This window comes from Sorex araneus, chromosome 5, assembly GCF_027595985.1.
Source record: "Sorex araneus isolate mSorAra2 chromosome 5, mSorAra2.pri, whole genome shotgun sequence".
NCBI classification, from domain to species: Eukaryota; Metazoa; Chordata; class Mammalia; order Eulipotyphla; family Soricidae; genus Sorex; species Sorex araneus.
In genome coordinates, this window is record NC_073306.1 from 177155942 (window position 1) to 177172928 (window position 16987).

A 16987-nucleotide genomic window follows, 5' to 3' on the forward strand; every position below is an offset into this window, starting at 1 on the left:
AAATTTGAAGTCAAACCAGTTAGTTGAAATCCTAGAGCACAACTCACTAGTTGAATGTCTTGAGATAATATTAGTAGTAATATTTATACAAATTATTCCTAGAAAAGTTAGAGAATCTATGGAAAAATGTTCATTTTTAGTACTTAATTTAAATGTTTATTTTAAACATTTTCATTTACAATTTCTAGAAACAAAACTTTCAGAGCAAAAATTGAATGTAGCTTTGGAAGAAAATGATAAAATGAAATAATCTACAGAAGATACTTGCATTTGATTAAAAGAAAGTAATTTTGAAAAGCCTCAATCTGTACCTCAAATTTAGTAACTAATATTAACATTGGCATTATTGTCATCTGATAGTTTGTCATTGCTACAGATGAGCAAACTGATGTCAAGTGGTAGAAATCATAAGTTAATTCCATACAATAAGTTTTTAAGTTGGTATTCTCAGAAATATTCTCTGACTTAATTAGAATAGAGCGGGAATTTGAATCAAATACACAAGGGGTTTCCTTAAAGTATCAGATGAAAATTAAAATATAACTTAAAATCATGACACGATTATTTAAAGAAAGTTATAACTATTACTGGGGGGTAGGGAGAAAAAAGCTTTGAATCCTGGAACTTACAAAGTTCAGACATACTGTGAAAAACTCCAGAACTCATATACACACTATTGTAAGCTTATAAGCTTGTCACCCATGCATAGCTGTTTCATTTGTGTATTTTGGGGAAATCTGCTTTGAAAATATTTACAGGAATCAATAATAAAGCATCTTTTGTTGTCAGTGTTAGGGAAGAAACTATATTCTTCTGAGTCCTATGAGAAAAGGAAATATAAAGATTGAAAGTTTTAGGTCAGACACTAAATAAAATAACTGGATTTGTGTCTAGCATTCTTCATTTCTAAAGGCTGTTACTTACATTCACTACTATAACACACACACGAAAATACAGCTACTCTTATAATACCCTAGTATTTAGAAAATGTGTAATTAATTTCCAAGTATTATATATGGTTGGGAAAGTGAAGTAAAAAAGTATAAGCATATAAAAACAAAGAATTTGATGGCTGTAAGTTTCAAAAAGTTGAATACCACATGAATGACATATTTTTTAAAATAATTATACTTTACTAAAATTTCCTTTTCCCCTGTTCTTTCTTTGAAAAACTAAAATTATTTTTATATATATTTATTATATAAATATATATAAAAATATATTTTTAACATATCAATTATTTTATAATATATTTATATTATTTGAAGGGGAGGGCAAACGTGATGGTACTTAGGGAGTCACTCCTGGCTTTGTGTACAGTGATTATATGTAGAAAAGTATATGTAGTACCAGGGACAGAAATGGGGTTGGCAACATGCAAGGCAAGAACCGTGACCCCTCTTTCTTTATTTTTTTGGCAATTTTGGGTCACACCTGGTGATGCACAGGGGTTACTCCTGGCTCATGCACTCCGGAATTAACTCCTGGCAGTGCTCAGGGAACCGTAAGGGATGCTGAGAATCAAAACCAGGTCGGCCGCAGGCAAGGCGAACACCCTACTCGCTGTGCTATCACTCCAGCCCCCAAAGTACCACTTCTTTAGAAGGCTTTGAATGTCATTGAGTTTTCGTATCAAACATGTAAGTCTACATGTAGATAAGCCTAGATCTTACCACACCATGCCCAGCACCAAAATGTCAAATCCCTTCATCTTAACCCAGTGAACCCTTTCAGCTCACAGCCCCACTTCCTTTGTTCTGTAGCCAGAATGTAAAATAACTTTTTAAATTCCCAAATACTACTTTTTATCTCTTAAGTATAAGTTAATTCTGTGAACTAACCATATAAAAATTCTGAATCCTAATGCAAAAACTAAATCAAATAGATATTTTACTATTTTTTTAAAAATACAAAGACTTTCAGGTAGGATATGTCACTTGTAGGAAATTTCATAATATAGGAAACCACTCCTTAGAAAAGTGATTTAAGAAACCTTTTTTTGCTATTCCTTTGGACCACAGCTGGTAGTGCTCATGGGTTATTCCTGGCTCTGCACTCAGGAATTAGTCCTGGCAGTGTTCAAGAAACCATATGGGATGTCAGGGATCAAAGCCGAAGTTGCTATACTATCGCTTCAGTTCCCAAGAATTTTTTCTAAGAAGAAATATAAATGCATTTTACCTGGCTGACAATGGTAGGTATTCCAGTTATTTATATTCTATAACAGAATCTAGGTGTACCTATTAGTATGAGCAAGTTTAATTTAACTGTTAAAAAAGACAGTATCTCTAATAGCAAGTTGTTTTTCATAAAATAGAGACTGTTAACATACGGAGGCTTTGGTTTTGACTTTTCTGTCTCTAGGTATGTCTTCTTTCTTGTTGCTGGTAAAATAATGCAAGGCTCCATATTCCATCAGCGCTGCAAAAACAAAAATGAAACAAACAGAAACAAAAAGATCCATCGCTGTCACATAAGAAACCTTGGGCAATGACTTCCTAGCGATTGTACTTAGAGTTGTCATAGTCAGAACAGTAGTGATACCTGTGGAGAAAGGAAAAGACAAGTGAAGATCGAAAAACGACCGTTTTTAGTTTTCCATCTGGTTCGGCAACAGTGTGAGTAAATCTCAGAAATAAGAGAATATGATTACTAGTGATTTATTGAAAGAATTACTGATGAGTGGGTAATTCTATTTGATGTGTTTTGCATAAGTTTTAATCAGGCAAATTCTATGAACTGACAGTAGTGATTAACTCTTCATATGTACATTCCTTGCCTCTGTCCATAGTAATTATTTAGCAGTATGACGCTGTTTGGAATGATAACATTTTTTTTTTTTTGCTTTTGCCACCATTTCTTAGCAATGTGATATTAAAGAAACTGTAAATGCCTCCCCCCTTTTCTCAAAGATTTCTCGAGGAATGAAATGGCCATAGCATCAGCAGCCCTCTTATTCCATTAGATGGTCTAGATAATCAGGGGCCGGAGAGGGTAAGGTGCTTGCCTAGCCCACAGTGACCCTGGTTCTATCCCCACTGCACCATATGGATACCCAAATCCACTAAAAATTATTCCTGAGTACAGACTCAGGAGTAAATCCTCAGCACAGCCAGGTGTGCCCCTAAAACAAACAAAAATGGTGACTTTTAAAAAATTATTTTAATTGCATAATTAAAATATCCCACATCAAAGCAAAAGTTAAAACAAACCCGAATATCTCACAATGCACTTCAACATATCTCCCTTAGACCTCTAACTCTGAGCATATGAAAAGAAAATTATTCTTCCACATAATTTAAGCTACAGTGATTTGACATTTTCTGCTTCAAAGAGTAAAAATGAATTGAGACTCGTATGAAATTTTCTTACACAACTCAATTTTTTAAAAACTTTATAAAGTTTAAGTAACAAATATATTTGGTTACTCCTATGAGTGATTTTAAAGCACTAAAAAACCACTTTTATATTAGAATTCAGCATATGCTACTACTTTTCCCTTAATACCTGACTTAGTTTCTAGTCTTTGTCACAACAGCATAACTAAATAAATAAAACTGTACTCTCAAAAATATTTTAAATGTTTTTTAATGCTTCTCATTTTGATCAAGCTAGAGGCAGCATTTAGGATTTAAAAAATAGAAGGGGTCAATTTTGTACAGTCCATGTAGTAGTCACTTCTTTTATCATATGTCCATAGAAACGTATCTTAATAATCTCTTCAATGTCCATTTTAAATATTTTTCCACTCCTTCTCATAATTTTTGGTACTCCAATGAACAGAACAAACACATGTAGTTGTGTCTACAGCTTGGTTGGGGTACATTTTGTTGCTGCACTAGATCACAAAAGGCAGTACCTGTTTGGTATGTGGGGCGGTACGGGACCAAACTTACAGCTTCATGCTTTCAAGGCATCTATTCTACCACAGATCTGTCTCTCCAAGATTCATATTTTGATTTTCATAGCCACTAAGTATGAAAAAGTTAAATGTTTCATAGATTTGAAGTCATAGAGGCAAGTTTAGCTATTAGTTCTGTGAACCTTAGAATTTATTTGCTTCTCATCTGAAAATCTGACACAGAAATATCTCCTTTGGTACTACATATAATTTTTTGCAAAGGATATATATTTTATTCATTATTATTTAAGGTAGATACTTAGAAATATAAGATTAGATCTTCCTTTCTTTAAAAAAATCCTTTAAACTAACATTTTAAAGCTGTCATTTCCTCTACAATCAATATTTTGGCTATATCTCACAAAATACATTACATTCCTACTAAAATTCAAATTGAAAAATTCCATAATTTTCCCCTTGATTGTTTTAGGCCACACCCAGTACTTCTAAGGGTTTACTCCTCGTTCTGCACTCAAGGATCACTCCTGATGGAGCTCAGAGGACCATACGGGGTTTTGGACATTGAGCCCAGATCTTATGAACCAAGGCAAGCACCCTATCCACTGCACTATCCCTCTATGTCCTCACTCTGTTGGTTTTTATCTGACTCAAGGACTGTCTAAAATGTCATAGTGAAAATTTGTCTTAGCTTCAATTTTACTTCTGTTTTGGTCAAAAACTAGACTGAAGAATTTGAGTTTTTAGAATTTTATCAAGTTTTTGATTAACATATCATCATGAATGTGAAAGTGACATGGAAGTTAGGCATAATGCCCCATATATATGAATCTATCCAAAGAGATAGATTCTCAAATGATTTATTCAACTAATTATTCTATCAACTAATGAAAAGTATTAAACTATCCACTTATGATTATAGATTTATATTCCCCACTTCATGAGTTTTTGTTGCAATTAAAACTATATTTTAAAGTGTTGTGTGGGATAAATGTTAATGAATTTCAATGTGAATGTGTCTTCTATCTCAGATTATGTGTTTTATTCACATTTCATGGTTTATTAAATCGAACCTTTTCCTGAGGCACACAGATCTAGTTAGGGTGAGTGCCCTTTCATGCCATCTACCCTGGTTCAACCCCTGGCACTACAAGCCCCACCTCCCCTACTGTTCACATCACCCAGAAAGTGCTGATCACCACTAGCTATGGATGATGCTGAGCATAACAGGGTGGTCTGAGCACCACAGGGCTGTGGTAACACCCTATTCTCTGCCCTTACATTGAATAACTAGCCTGACTGAGAATGTGCAGGAGGGAACCTCAAGAGTGAGCGTGGATGTACCAAAGTTTCTAGGGCACTCAGGTACTATGCAGCTGTTAGAAAAAATGAGGTAATGAAGTTTGCATATAAGTGGATCAGCATGGAAAGTATCATGCTAATTGAAATGAGTCAGAAAGAGAGAGACAGACATAGAAAGATTGCGCTCATCTGTGGAATATAGAATAATAGAATAGGAGTCTAACACCCAAGAATAGTAGAAATAAGTACCAAGAGGCTGTCTCCATGGCTTGGACGCTAGTCTCTCATTCTGGGTAACTCAGAGAAGGGAACACCAAGTAAAATGTGGTCGGAGGTCATGCGGGGGAAGGGTGACGCGTGCCAAATGTAGATTAGAGACTGAACACAATGGCCACTCAACACCTTTATTGCAAACCACAACACCTAATCAGAGAGAGAGAACAAAAGGGAATACCCTGCCATAGTGGCAATGTGGGGTGGGGGGAGATGGGACTGGGGAGGGTGGGAGGGATGCTGGGTTTACTGGTGGTGGAGAATGGGCACTGGTGAATGGATGGGTTCTCGAACTTTGTATGGGGGAAACATGAGCACAAAAATGTATAAATCTGTAACTGTACCCCCATGGTGATTCACTAATAAAAAAATTTAAAAAAAGAGTGAGCGTGGCTTGTTAAATCCTCCCACCTCAGAAAAGACAAACAAACACTTTTTCCATTATCCAGTTAAAGCACATTGCCAGACTTATTCCTAACTTCTAATCATTACATTTATATCTCATAAATCAAAGGAAATAACAACCTAGCTTACAGAAATGTATTAATTTAGCAATTATGTTTCTAGAACTTCACTTAGGAAGAACAACGTGGGTTTTGCTACTAAAATAGGTTCTCCACAATTAAGTGAAAACATTTGGGATATTAAGAAAATTCATTTATAGATCCTCTATATTTAACTCTAGTGGAAAATCCTACAATGGTCTCCAATCAGATAAAAATTTCAAATCCTCAAAATGACCTACTGGCACTGTCACCATCTACTTACAGCTCATTTCTTCAATTTTCCTATAGCTCTTTTTACAGTTGTCTGCTTTCTGCATGTCAGGCTTTTGTGCAAAGGAAAATATCCCCTACCAATCTTGTGATTCACCCTGCCTTATCTCTCTATTAGTTATCCACCACATAACTCCAATACTTCACAAGCTCTCTGCTATTTCCTCTTAAAAGTTTGTACTGACTACACAAGACAAATAGCAAAAATGTCTACCCACATCTCCTGGTATTCTCTAATCATTTATAGTTATTTTTCTTTGTAAATTTTATTTTGCACTGATATTTTCTTATACAATTTTTTAATTTGTCCATTACTTCAAACCCTACTAATGTCACCCTTGTGAGGATTTTCTAACTTTTGTTCACTGAAAACTCTACAACGTTTCGAACAGTCAATTTCATAGAGAACATTTAATAAACATTTTCTAAAATGCACAGTTTAATAAGTTCAGGAAATTATCTTTTAGTTATATAGCTATATTAATCTTAAGTAAAGCCATTTTCAACCAAATATGACATAAAATAATTATATGGGAATATCTGATTATAGTTCATCTTCAACATAATATACTAATATTAAAAATATATAAAATCATCAGGACAGTGAGATAGTATATAGGTTAAGGCTTTTGCCTTTTGCCTTGCACATTGCTGACACTGGTTGGATCCTTGGTATGGTATGTGGTTCCCCAAGAACTGCCAGAAGTGATCCCTGAGAACAGAGGCGGGAATAAATCCATACCATGTTGGATGTCACTTTAAAACAAACATATATTTGATAATAAAAAAAAAAAGCTTTCATTTTATACTAACATAAATGTGGATTATCACTTTTATTTTTAAAAGTTATAGTAATTAGGGACAGTCAGGCAAGCTGCCAGGAATATCCCGCCCACACGGCAGAACCTGGCAAGCTACCCGTGGCGTATTTGATATGCCAAAAATAGTTAACATCAAGTCTCACAATGGAGACATTGCTGGTGCCCACACTCGAGCAAATAGTAATTACGGGCCGAAAAGAGAGTATAGTGGGCAGAGCACTTGTCTTTCATGCAGCCCTCTCTGGATAGGTCTCCAGTAGCCCTGATGGTGCTCAGAGCATCTCCAGCAATGATCCATGAGTGCAGAGCCAGGAATTAGCCCTGAGCACTACTGGGTGCGGACCAAAAACCAATAACAAAATGTCATAGTAATTTGACACATTGCATGATTTTTATTACTGCTCTATATTTCAAAGAAAGAAAATAAAATTATTTTGTCTTGTATGAATCAAAAATTATCCCATATGTCAATGTTGTTAAACTGGCAACCCTCAAAATATTTACTAATATACAACATATATACTAACAGACTAATAATATGTTTTATAGATTACTGAAGCCAGGAAACCTCCTGTTCCTTTTAGCAACCTGCTCTTTGAATGACTGTTCACTAGCATTATTATGAGAACAGTGGATTTCAAGGTCTTCTAAACACACACTACTTAATAAATGCTGGGTACTAGTGATTAGTAAAACTATAATAACTCCCTGATGAAAATGATTGAAATATTGATTAGAATAAGGTTGAGAGATTTACCTTGATTAATTCCTAAAATCAGTTTAGGCTTCTCTTATCCTTTATTATTGTCAAATCTTTTAAAACTCTGCAATTTCAAGTCCTTTTTCAATTCTATTTCCATCAGTTTCCATACATTCAAATCAAAATTATATTACACCAAAATATATGTGAATTTTCCCTAATTGTTGTTTAAAGGAGTAGTCCAGTATAATGTTAGAAAATTTTATCACATTAAATTGTTTTGAAAAACTCTACTATGCTATAGCATGGCATTAGTCAGTGATGTCATACCAAGTGATGTTCTTGCAGGCACCGCATCTTTATTGATCCAAAAAGATACCCAAGAAAGAACAACTGTCAGAATACATGGAATGTAGGTTTGAATGGTAAAATATCCCATTCGTCTGCTCAGGTCAAAAAATATTGTCATGACAACATAATCCCCTGAAAGAAAAAAGTTTCATTTAGCTGTATATGAATGTACATTAATATACAATATATATAAATCTATACTTTTAAATGCACATGCAATTTGATGTCATATCATCCATTCACTAATTTATTCCTTCTTCTTACCAGAAATTGTGTGAGAGATTTCAGTTGAGTTCCGTAAACCTGCAAATGCAAACTGGTATAATCTCCAGTATTTGGGATCTGCCACTTCTACAGAAGGTCTTTTCCACTTATACTGAATTTCATTTTTAGGGTATCCATCTAGATTTTTTAAAAAAGATAAACGTTAACAAGATCTAAGTCTATGACTGTTATTATACTAATATTAACCAAAGACAAATAATTAGATTTTTTTATTTGGTATAAGATATGCCAAATATAGAAAATATTTATAAATATATCTACATAACTTCAAAATAACTACATAATGACAAAATAACGACAACAGACCTGAATACACTTAAAGTAAAAAACAATGCAATGTAGCATCTAAGAAATCCCATGTATATTCCAATATAGTAATTAGAAGTGACCACAAATCTGATTTCTTCATAACTCTTCCAATTTTTTAGCATTTGTTTAACAAATTAACATTTGTTCAATGTTAATTTTTGAAAATATAGCTGTTTGGTTATTTTAACTCTATCTAATTATGGATATAATAGATACATTATTTTATTACTTACTTTTTTGTATAATATTTAATATCATAACCCATGTTGTATGTTAAAATTTATTCATTTTGCTCTTACATATAACATTTATTTCTTATTAACACTTAAAAATGCTAATTATAATGTTACATTAGCAATATATGCAGCATTTTTCGATATATACCTAAACATGTACCTAATTATCAATTGCACATAATTTCCATTTACTGTGAATTAATTTTTCTACAAAGAGCAAACCAATCTGTTCTCCTACCAACCATAAAGTACACATGAATCCACATTTTCAATATACTTGATAAAGATCAAGGATCATCTTCTTAATTTTATTTTTCCTTAAACTACATTTTGTTTCTGATAATGAATGAAAAAATACGTATTTGTTCCCGATAATAATTGTGTGCTTAGTAGATCACTGATGTTTTCCCTTTGGGTAATTGCTTATTAAATTGCTTATTTTTATTGAGTTTTCTCTCCCTTTGTTTTCTTTCTCTTTCACTAAGCTCTTTATATATTCTGAAAATTAACCCTTCTGGATTTGTTGAAAGTATTTCTTTACCTAGTGTTCTCAGGCATGATGATAACACCAGTGTGAGGGGATTCAACCATTAAAATTTTCCACTCCTGGGAATATATCCCAGAGAGGCAAAAAGGTATAGTAGAAATGACATCTGCATTTCTATGTTCATTGCAGCACTGTTTACAATAGCCACAATCTGGAAAAAACCAGAGTGCCCAAAAACAGATGACTGGTTAAAGAAACTCTTGTACATCTACACAATGGAATACTATGCAGCTGTCAGAAAAGATGAAGTCATGAAATTTGCATATAAGTGGATCAACATGGAAAGTATCATGTTGAGTGAAATGAGTCAGAAAGAAAGAGACAGACATTGCATTCATATGTGGAATATAAAGTAGCAGAGAGGTACAAGCTTGAAATGATGCAATTTCTGGCAGAAATTTTTCAGGACTTAGTTATTAAAATACAGAAATCCAAAACCGTGTGGCTGCTATTGCAGCTGCTAGACATCATATCTCTTCATTCTCAGCAATGGAAAACAAATTACCAAATGCTTCCTTTTAATCAGGTCCGACTTTGGGGGAAGAAACTCCAAACAATAATAGTGAGTTTTTTGTTGAAATATTAAATGTAATCAAAGTAAAGTAAAAGTAAAGTGAAATTTATCAATTATGCAGGTGGGATGGGGGGCTGGGGAGATGGGGGGTGGGGGGAGATATACTGTGATTCTTGGTGGTAGAATATGGGCACTGGTGAAGGGATGGGTGTTCGAGCATTGTATGACTGAGACTTAAACCTGAAAGCTTTGTAACTTTCCACATGGTGATTCAATAAAAATAAGAAAATAAATTTTAGGAAGGGGGTGCTGACACCTAACCTAGCAGAAACTTTGAATGAAGGAGATGAACCTTAAAATTTGAATGAAAGGGTTATTGAATTGGGTGCCTCCATAAATGACCTTTGCACTAAGAATCCAGGAATCCCTGGGTTCAGCCTGGCACCAGACAAGACCATAGCTCTGTGTTAAATTGGCTTTCTGAGTGAACTTCATATTCTATTTCTATAGAATGATAATGAAATTTTCAGGTAAAAGCCAAATCTAACGACATCAACTGTTGACCAGACTGTTAAGAGAGAAGTCAACCTATTCCTGTGTACCCATCAAGAACTTAACAATATTTAAGAAAAAGAAAGAGACACCAGTAGGCTAAAGAGCATGCCTTTTTTGCCTCAGATTGCACCAGGAACAATAATGGACTGTCAGCCAGCAGAAATAGAACCACTTCAGTTCTTTGTAGCAGACTCAGTAGTAAATGAATGAAGGAAGACAAACCTTAGGCTGTGACCTTAGTTTTCTTAAATATTCTACCTTTTACTTCTCCAGGATCAAATCTCTATCTTTTTAAACTTCGACACTTTAAAACCCAATAAACCATTACCCGAGTTCTAGTAAAAAATTAAAAAAAAGCCTAAACTAGCATGAGATTACATAGATAGGCCGCATCCCTTTAGTCAGTAGAAAGTAGCTCCAGAAGCTGGACCTTCAACCATAGGCACCTTAAATATTTAAGGGGATGAAATCTTTAAAGGGAATGTGAAGCAGGAAGGTAGATATGGGACCCTGGCAAGGAGTTTCTTCAGAAAGTACTAGAAACTTGCTCTGTCGCCAGCTTTAAAATATCCTGAAGGCATATTTGAGATGGTCTGCCTTTGGGATATAGAAACTGAAGGCAGATAAGACCATCCAGGCACTGTATAGTAAAGGTAGGGGCCCTCTCAGGAAAGGAGAAACTGCAAGAGGAACAAAAGTCTGGAATAAGAATTGAAGAAAGGTCACAAAAATGCAATACATCTTTTCTAGACAAACTCCTAAAAATAGATTTTTATCTATTTAGAAAGGCCCATGGATGCAGTTGGGAAAAAAAAAAAAAACCTCAATAAAGTCAACTGCAAATGTAAATCGCATGCACCCCCATCTTGGGATTGCCTGCATGTCAACTTTGACTGTATAATTACTTTTTTTTTTTTTTTTGCTTTTTGGGTCACACTCGGTGATGCACAGGGGTTACTCCTGGCTCTGTGCTCAGAAATTACTCCTGGCGGTGCTCAGGGCACCATATTGGATGGGAACTGAACCTGGGTTGGCCAAGTGCAAGGCAAACACCCTACCCACGGTGCTATAGACCCAGCCCGTTTCTCTTACTTAATGGGATACCCTAAATTCTCTGAAGACACCCATGTTATCCCTTGAAAATACTCTCTCTCCTTCCTCATAATACCCAAATATAATTAATTTACTTTGAAAAACAATTTTGTCTTCTTTCTTCCATTTTTTAGAATGGGATATTTTTGTTTGTTTCTGTCACACGCCAAGAATATTCACAAGGGACTTTTAAAGCAATCAAGCGAAGGGGATTTGACTACAGTTCTTTGGGAGGGAGAGACAGTATTATATCCTCTCAGATACTTGGCACTGGGATGCAGAAGGCATAGACTACCTTCCTGGTAGACCTTAGAGGCTGTGTATGAAAGGGGACACTACTTCATGTTATCTTAAAATTCCAAAACATTATATCGCATGTAGAGATTATATCCTATTGCGTTCTAGTCCATAAAAAGAGACTTAAGGACAGTGAGGGGGACCTTGTAGGTTTTGAAGTGAAGGTAAGGTACTTTTGTATATCAGAACACTACTATGGAAATATCAACAACATTACCTAAAATGTAATACTTGAAAAATAAAATCCAGTCCAAAGCACTGTCAAAATCAGATTACATTTACATTATTTGGAAAATGTCCTTTGTAAACTTTTTCTGCAAACCTTCTCATGTGGCTTCAATTTTTTTTTAAATACAGATTTTTGTATCTGAAATTTTCCTCCATGATCACTTCTATGTGTTTAGGAATATTTTTAAATTCAAAATCTTAAATTCTTTTCAACAGAAGGTATGCTCTGCTATATATAAGAACCTAGTTACTATGAATCTTAAAGTTTCCAAACACTTGGCTATTTTGTACCAAAATCCACATTAACCCTGAAATGAACTATTTGTAATTTGTTTAAGAGTGTTTTCTCTTGGGCACTGGAGAGATACTACAGCAAGTAGGGCACTTGCCAGGCACACGGCCTGCATAGGTTCACTTTCGAGACCACCATGAGTGACCCCTGGGTGCAGAGCTAACAGTAAGCCTTGAGCACTGTTAAGTGTCGTCCAAAATTCCCAAAACCAAAACAAACAAAATTAATATTTCTCTTTTCTTTCTCTATCCTCTATCTCTTGCTCTTTACATATCTAGCCAGCTTGTTTTCTCATCTTTTCTATTTTTTATTATCATTATAGAGACAACAAAGTATAATTAAAGTATACTTTGAAAAACGAGCACAAATAAAAACAATAAACTTATTAACTACTCAAATCAAATCTCATGATTTGACTTAGAGTGGGAAATGTGATAAAATATCCCAAGTATATTTGTTATGAAATATGAGATATAGACGCTCTAATTATCTACTGGGTACCTGAAAATGATCATGTTCATGTTAGTGATCCTAGTTGCTTTTAGTCTGCCATGAAAAGGAATTAGAAAGTATTACCTAAAAAAAACTAAATTCCAAAGGGTAGAGATTACATCAGGAAATAGATGAGTTAGCAGAAACATTAAAAATACATCTAATATGCTTTCAAGACTTGTTTAATTATATATTACCTAAAATATTTTATAAAATATATATGACAGTAAATGGAAGAGAATATGAAACAAAATTGACAGTCACATATTATAATTGTTTCCTGGAAGAAAACACTAACTTGCATCTTCAAGTTATTAACTCTATTTACCTCAGTTTCATTATTACTTTTCAGTAAAAAAAATCACTATTTCTACTTGGGCAATTCTAACTCATAAAAATCTTTTCAGATTTCAAGACTTGTTCTCCCTTGAATATGTATCTCCCTTCCTTGTCTCTCTTTCTTCACTTGCCTAATTCCACTCTGAAGAAGTCTGTGTTTTATTCTCTCTTGAATATGCACTTCTCTCTTTCCTCTCACATCTCTCTAAGTAAGTTTCAATAAAACTATTTTGCTTTATACACACAGACTCTTTTCAGATATTTGATATTTATGTAGTAAATATCACTGTATCACTGTCATCCCATTGTCCATTGATATGATTTGATTTGCTCGAGCAAGCACCAGTAATGTCTCCATTGTGAGACTTATTGTTACTGTTTTTTTGCATATCGAATACTCCACTGGTAGCTTGCCAGACACAGTCGTGCGGGCGAGATACTCTCAGTAGCTTGCCGGGCTCTCCGAGAGGAACAGAGGAATTGAACCTGGGTTGGTGGCAAGCAAGGCTAATGCCTTACCCACTGTGCTATCACGCCAGCCCATGGATTTTCATAAATAATTTTTTTGCGGGTGATGGGGTGGTGAGAGGAATACTGGGATCATTGGTGGAGGAGAATGGGCGCTGGTGGAGGGATGGGTAAACTATCACTGTATGAGTGAAATGCAAACACTAAAGTTCATAAGTTTGTAACTGTACATCACAGTGATTCTCTAATAAAAAATTTTTTTAAAAAATAATTTTTGTGAATTTTAAAAAAAGATTTTTTTCACATAGAAACAATCCCAGGAATCATATTCAATGTCTAAAATGAGAAGGAACCAATGAGAAGGAAGGTATAGTGAAACGACGCTAAAGTGGGCAGTAGAATGACAGTCAAACCATTCATGATACGTCGGTATGAACCTTCAGGCACTTAGATAAGCCCCGCTCTCCTGAGTTCTCTGGAGAACTCTGACACCCGCACCTATGATGATGGAGGGCTGCCCCAGAGCTGGCCTCGTGGCTGGAGAGGGGCAGGCCCTGGGATTCAGCACTTAGGTCACTACCACGGGTTTCCATGGAAAGTAATGACATCAACTGACTGTCAAAAGATATGCACCGTCATAGCACTGTCATCCCAGTGTTCAGTGATTTGCTTGAGCAGGCACCAGTAACGTCTCTATTGTGAGACTTGTTGTTACTGTTTTTGTCGTATCAAATACACCATGGGGAGCTTGCCAGGCTCTGACATGCAGATGTAGTAAATACTCATCTACAAATCAATTTGAAACATATTTTAAAAACAATGTGATAAGCGTAAATCTTGCTTCCAGGAAGATGAACATAATTGAGTCAACATTTTATTATTTGTGCGAGGGACAGCAACCTAGGCAAGGCACGGCCACCATTAAGCGCTGAGCTTCAGAGACCCAATTTCTCCTAATCCAGGTCAGAGACCAGGTGGTGTGGTGGCTATGAGTTAATCTCCCCCTCCATATCCCAAAAGTAACATAAATTATCCTCTTATGTGGAATTTTTACTAGGGAAGCCTGATCACCAAAACACATTAGGCCAATAATTCATTAGGCCCTACCTCAATTAATAATACACCTCAATTAATATTACACCATAAACACAATAATAATGGAAAGTATGAAAGTTCTAACCGCAGCACTATTCACATTAGCCAGAATCTGGAAGCCACCCAATTTAACCAACAGATGACTGGTTAAAGAAACTTTGGGACATCTACACAATGGAATACTATGTAGCTGTTATGAAAGATAAAGTCATAAAGTTTGCTTACAAGGGATGGACATGGAGAGTATCATGCTAAGATAAATAAGTTAGAGAGGTACAGACATAGAATGACTGCACTCATTTGTGGAATATAAAATAACATAATATGAAACTAACACCCAATGACAGTAGAGACAAGGGCCAAGAAAATTGTTCCATAGTTGGAAGCACCTGCCTCATGTGTTGGGGAGAAGATAGAGAAGGGACCACTAAGTCAGTGGTGATTGGAGGGATTGCTCATTATATGAGGTGTGTTATGAAAATAGACTAAGAGTCAAACATGATGGCCTCTCAGTATCTGTATTGCAATCCATAGAGCCCACAGGTAGAGAGAGAGTAAGAAGGAAGTTGCCTGCCAAAGAATCAAGAAGTGGGGTGGGGTGGGGTTGGCAGGAGGGATACTTGGGACACTGGTCGTGGAAAATGTACACTTGTGGAGAGATAGTTGTTGAATCATTGTAGCACTGAAACTTGATCATGAAAGCTTTCTAAGGGTATCTCAGGGTGAATCAATAACAAAATTAACAAATTTAATTAATTTATTTAATGGATCCCCGTGAGATACAGTTACAGACTTACAAACTTTCGTGGTTAAGTTTCAGTCATCCAATGATCGAGTACTCATCATTCCACCAGTGCCCATTCTCCACCAATGACCCCAGTATCCCTCCCCCCACCCCCGCCCTGCCCTGCTTCTGTGGCAGGATACTTCCTTTTGATCTCTCTCTCCTTTTGGGTGTTGCAGTAGAGATACTGAGTGGCCATCATGTTTGGTCTGTAGTTTATTTTTAGCACGCAAAAATAATATTAATATTAACATTAATAATAATTATAAAACCAATGTGTGTAACAGAATTTTGTTTGCTGAGACTGAAATAAAAAGCCGAACGGTGTAAATCTGAAAAAAAATTAATTTAAAAACATTTAATTATTTGAAGTGAAAATCTTTTTACTATAAACCAAACCTTCTTTCATTTAATAAAACAGGGAAATGGCAGTTAGATAAAATTAAAATTTTTGAATAAAATTCATAATAAAGGTATATGTTCTTTATATTGTTCTTTTACTAAAAATCTATAAATAGTATAACATTTGTTATTTTGCTTAAGAGGGTCAAAAATTCACATTTAAAAAATTACAGAAATTATATTTTGTATATTTTCACCATATGTTTAAATAAACAAGTTCTGAGGTTTTCGCTCTATGAAATTACCAATTACTTTATAACTTACAGCTTGAGAACTCCAGCGGACAGGAATGTTCATCCATAGGAAAGTTATGAAGCTGAAGGTAACATTCTGCATTAATTGTCAATCTATTTAGATGGAAAAATAAAAAACTAAATAATGAGAAATGTTTTTAAGTACTAGAAACCTTTGTCTCATTTTCAACAAGATTTTGACCTACCTGTAATATGTTAGAAAAGAATAATAAGTCTCAGACATCAATGGCAATATTACAATGGTCTTAATTGGTTAATCAAGTTTTAGCCTTGTTTTCTCCAAATAACTAAAGCTACACGGAACAACATCCCAGTAAATATTTCTTTACAATCTAAAAGTTATAATTCAGGATATCAACAAACATATGTTTGCACAATGAACAATATATGGTTTATTACAGTAATTTTCTACACCTGAATGATAATTAGTAAGTAGGTATATTAAAAAACATAACTTAAAGAATTCTCAATCTTATTTATCAACCTTACTAATTTTCATATACATGTTTTATTACATCATTAAAAATTAAAGTATTTTAAAGTTTAATGGTTGGACTAACTCTTAGAAAAACTCTTTTTCAATAATTCCCATTATAGACTAGAAGCTATTTCATAACACAACCTCTCCTGTTTCAAATAAAATGGATTTATAGAAGGCTTTGTCTCTCTTCTTTATATTCACTTTTCTAGCTAGTTACCTAATACTCCCAAAATAT

General features: G+C 34.7%; 1 protein-coding gene across 4 annotated transcripts in view; it reads right to left on the bottom strand.

The window, feature by feature from the left end:
• GABRG1 (gamma-aminobutyric acid type A receptor subunit gamma1) overlaps window positions 1-16987 on the bottom strand; it is a 74813-nt gene that overhangs the window by 14889 nt on the left and 42937 nt on the right. For 3 of the 4 annotated variants that reach the window (XM_004607999.2, XM_055138910.1, XM_055138911.1), the window contains 4 exons: window positions 16282-16364; window positions 8347-8484; window positions 8062-8214; window positions 2333-2544 (listed from right to left, as the gene is read on the bottom strand). In XM_004607999.2, coding sequence (XP_004608056.1) covers window positions 2333-2544; window positions 8062-8214; window positions 8347-8484; window positions 16282-16364 — 586 coding nt within the window. Of the gene's footprint in view, window positions 1-629; window positions 821-2332; window positions 2545-8061; window positions 8215-8346; window positions 8485-16281; window positions 16365-16987 lie in introns of all 4 variants that reach the window. The other variant, XM_055138909.1, reaches the window with a different exon arrangement.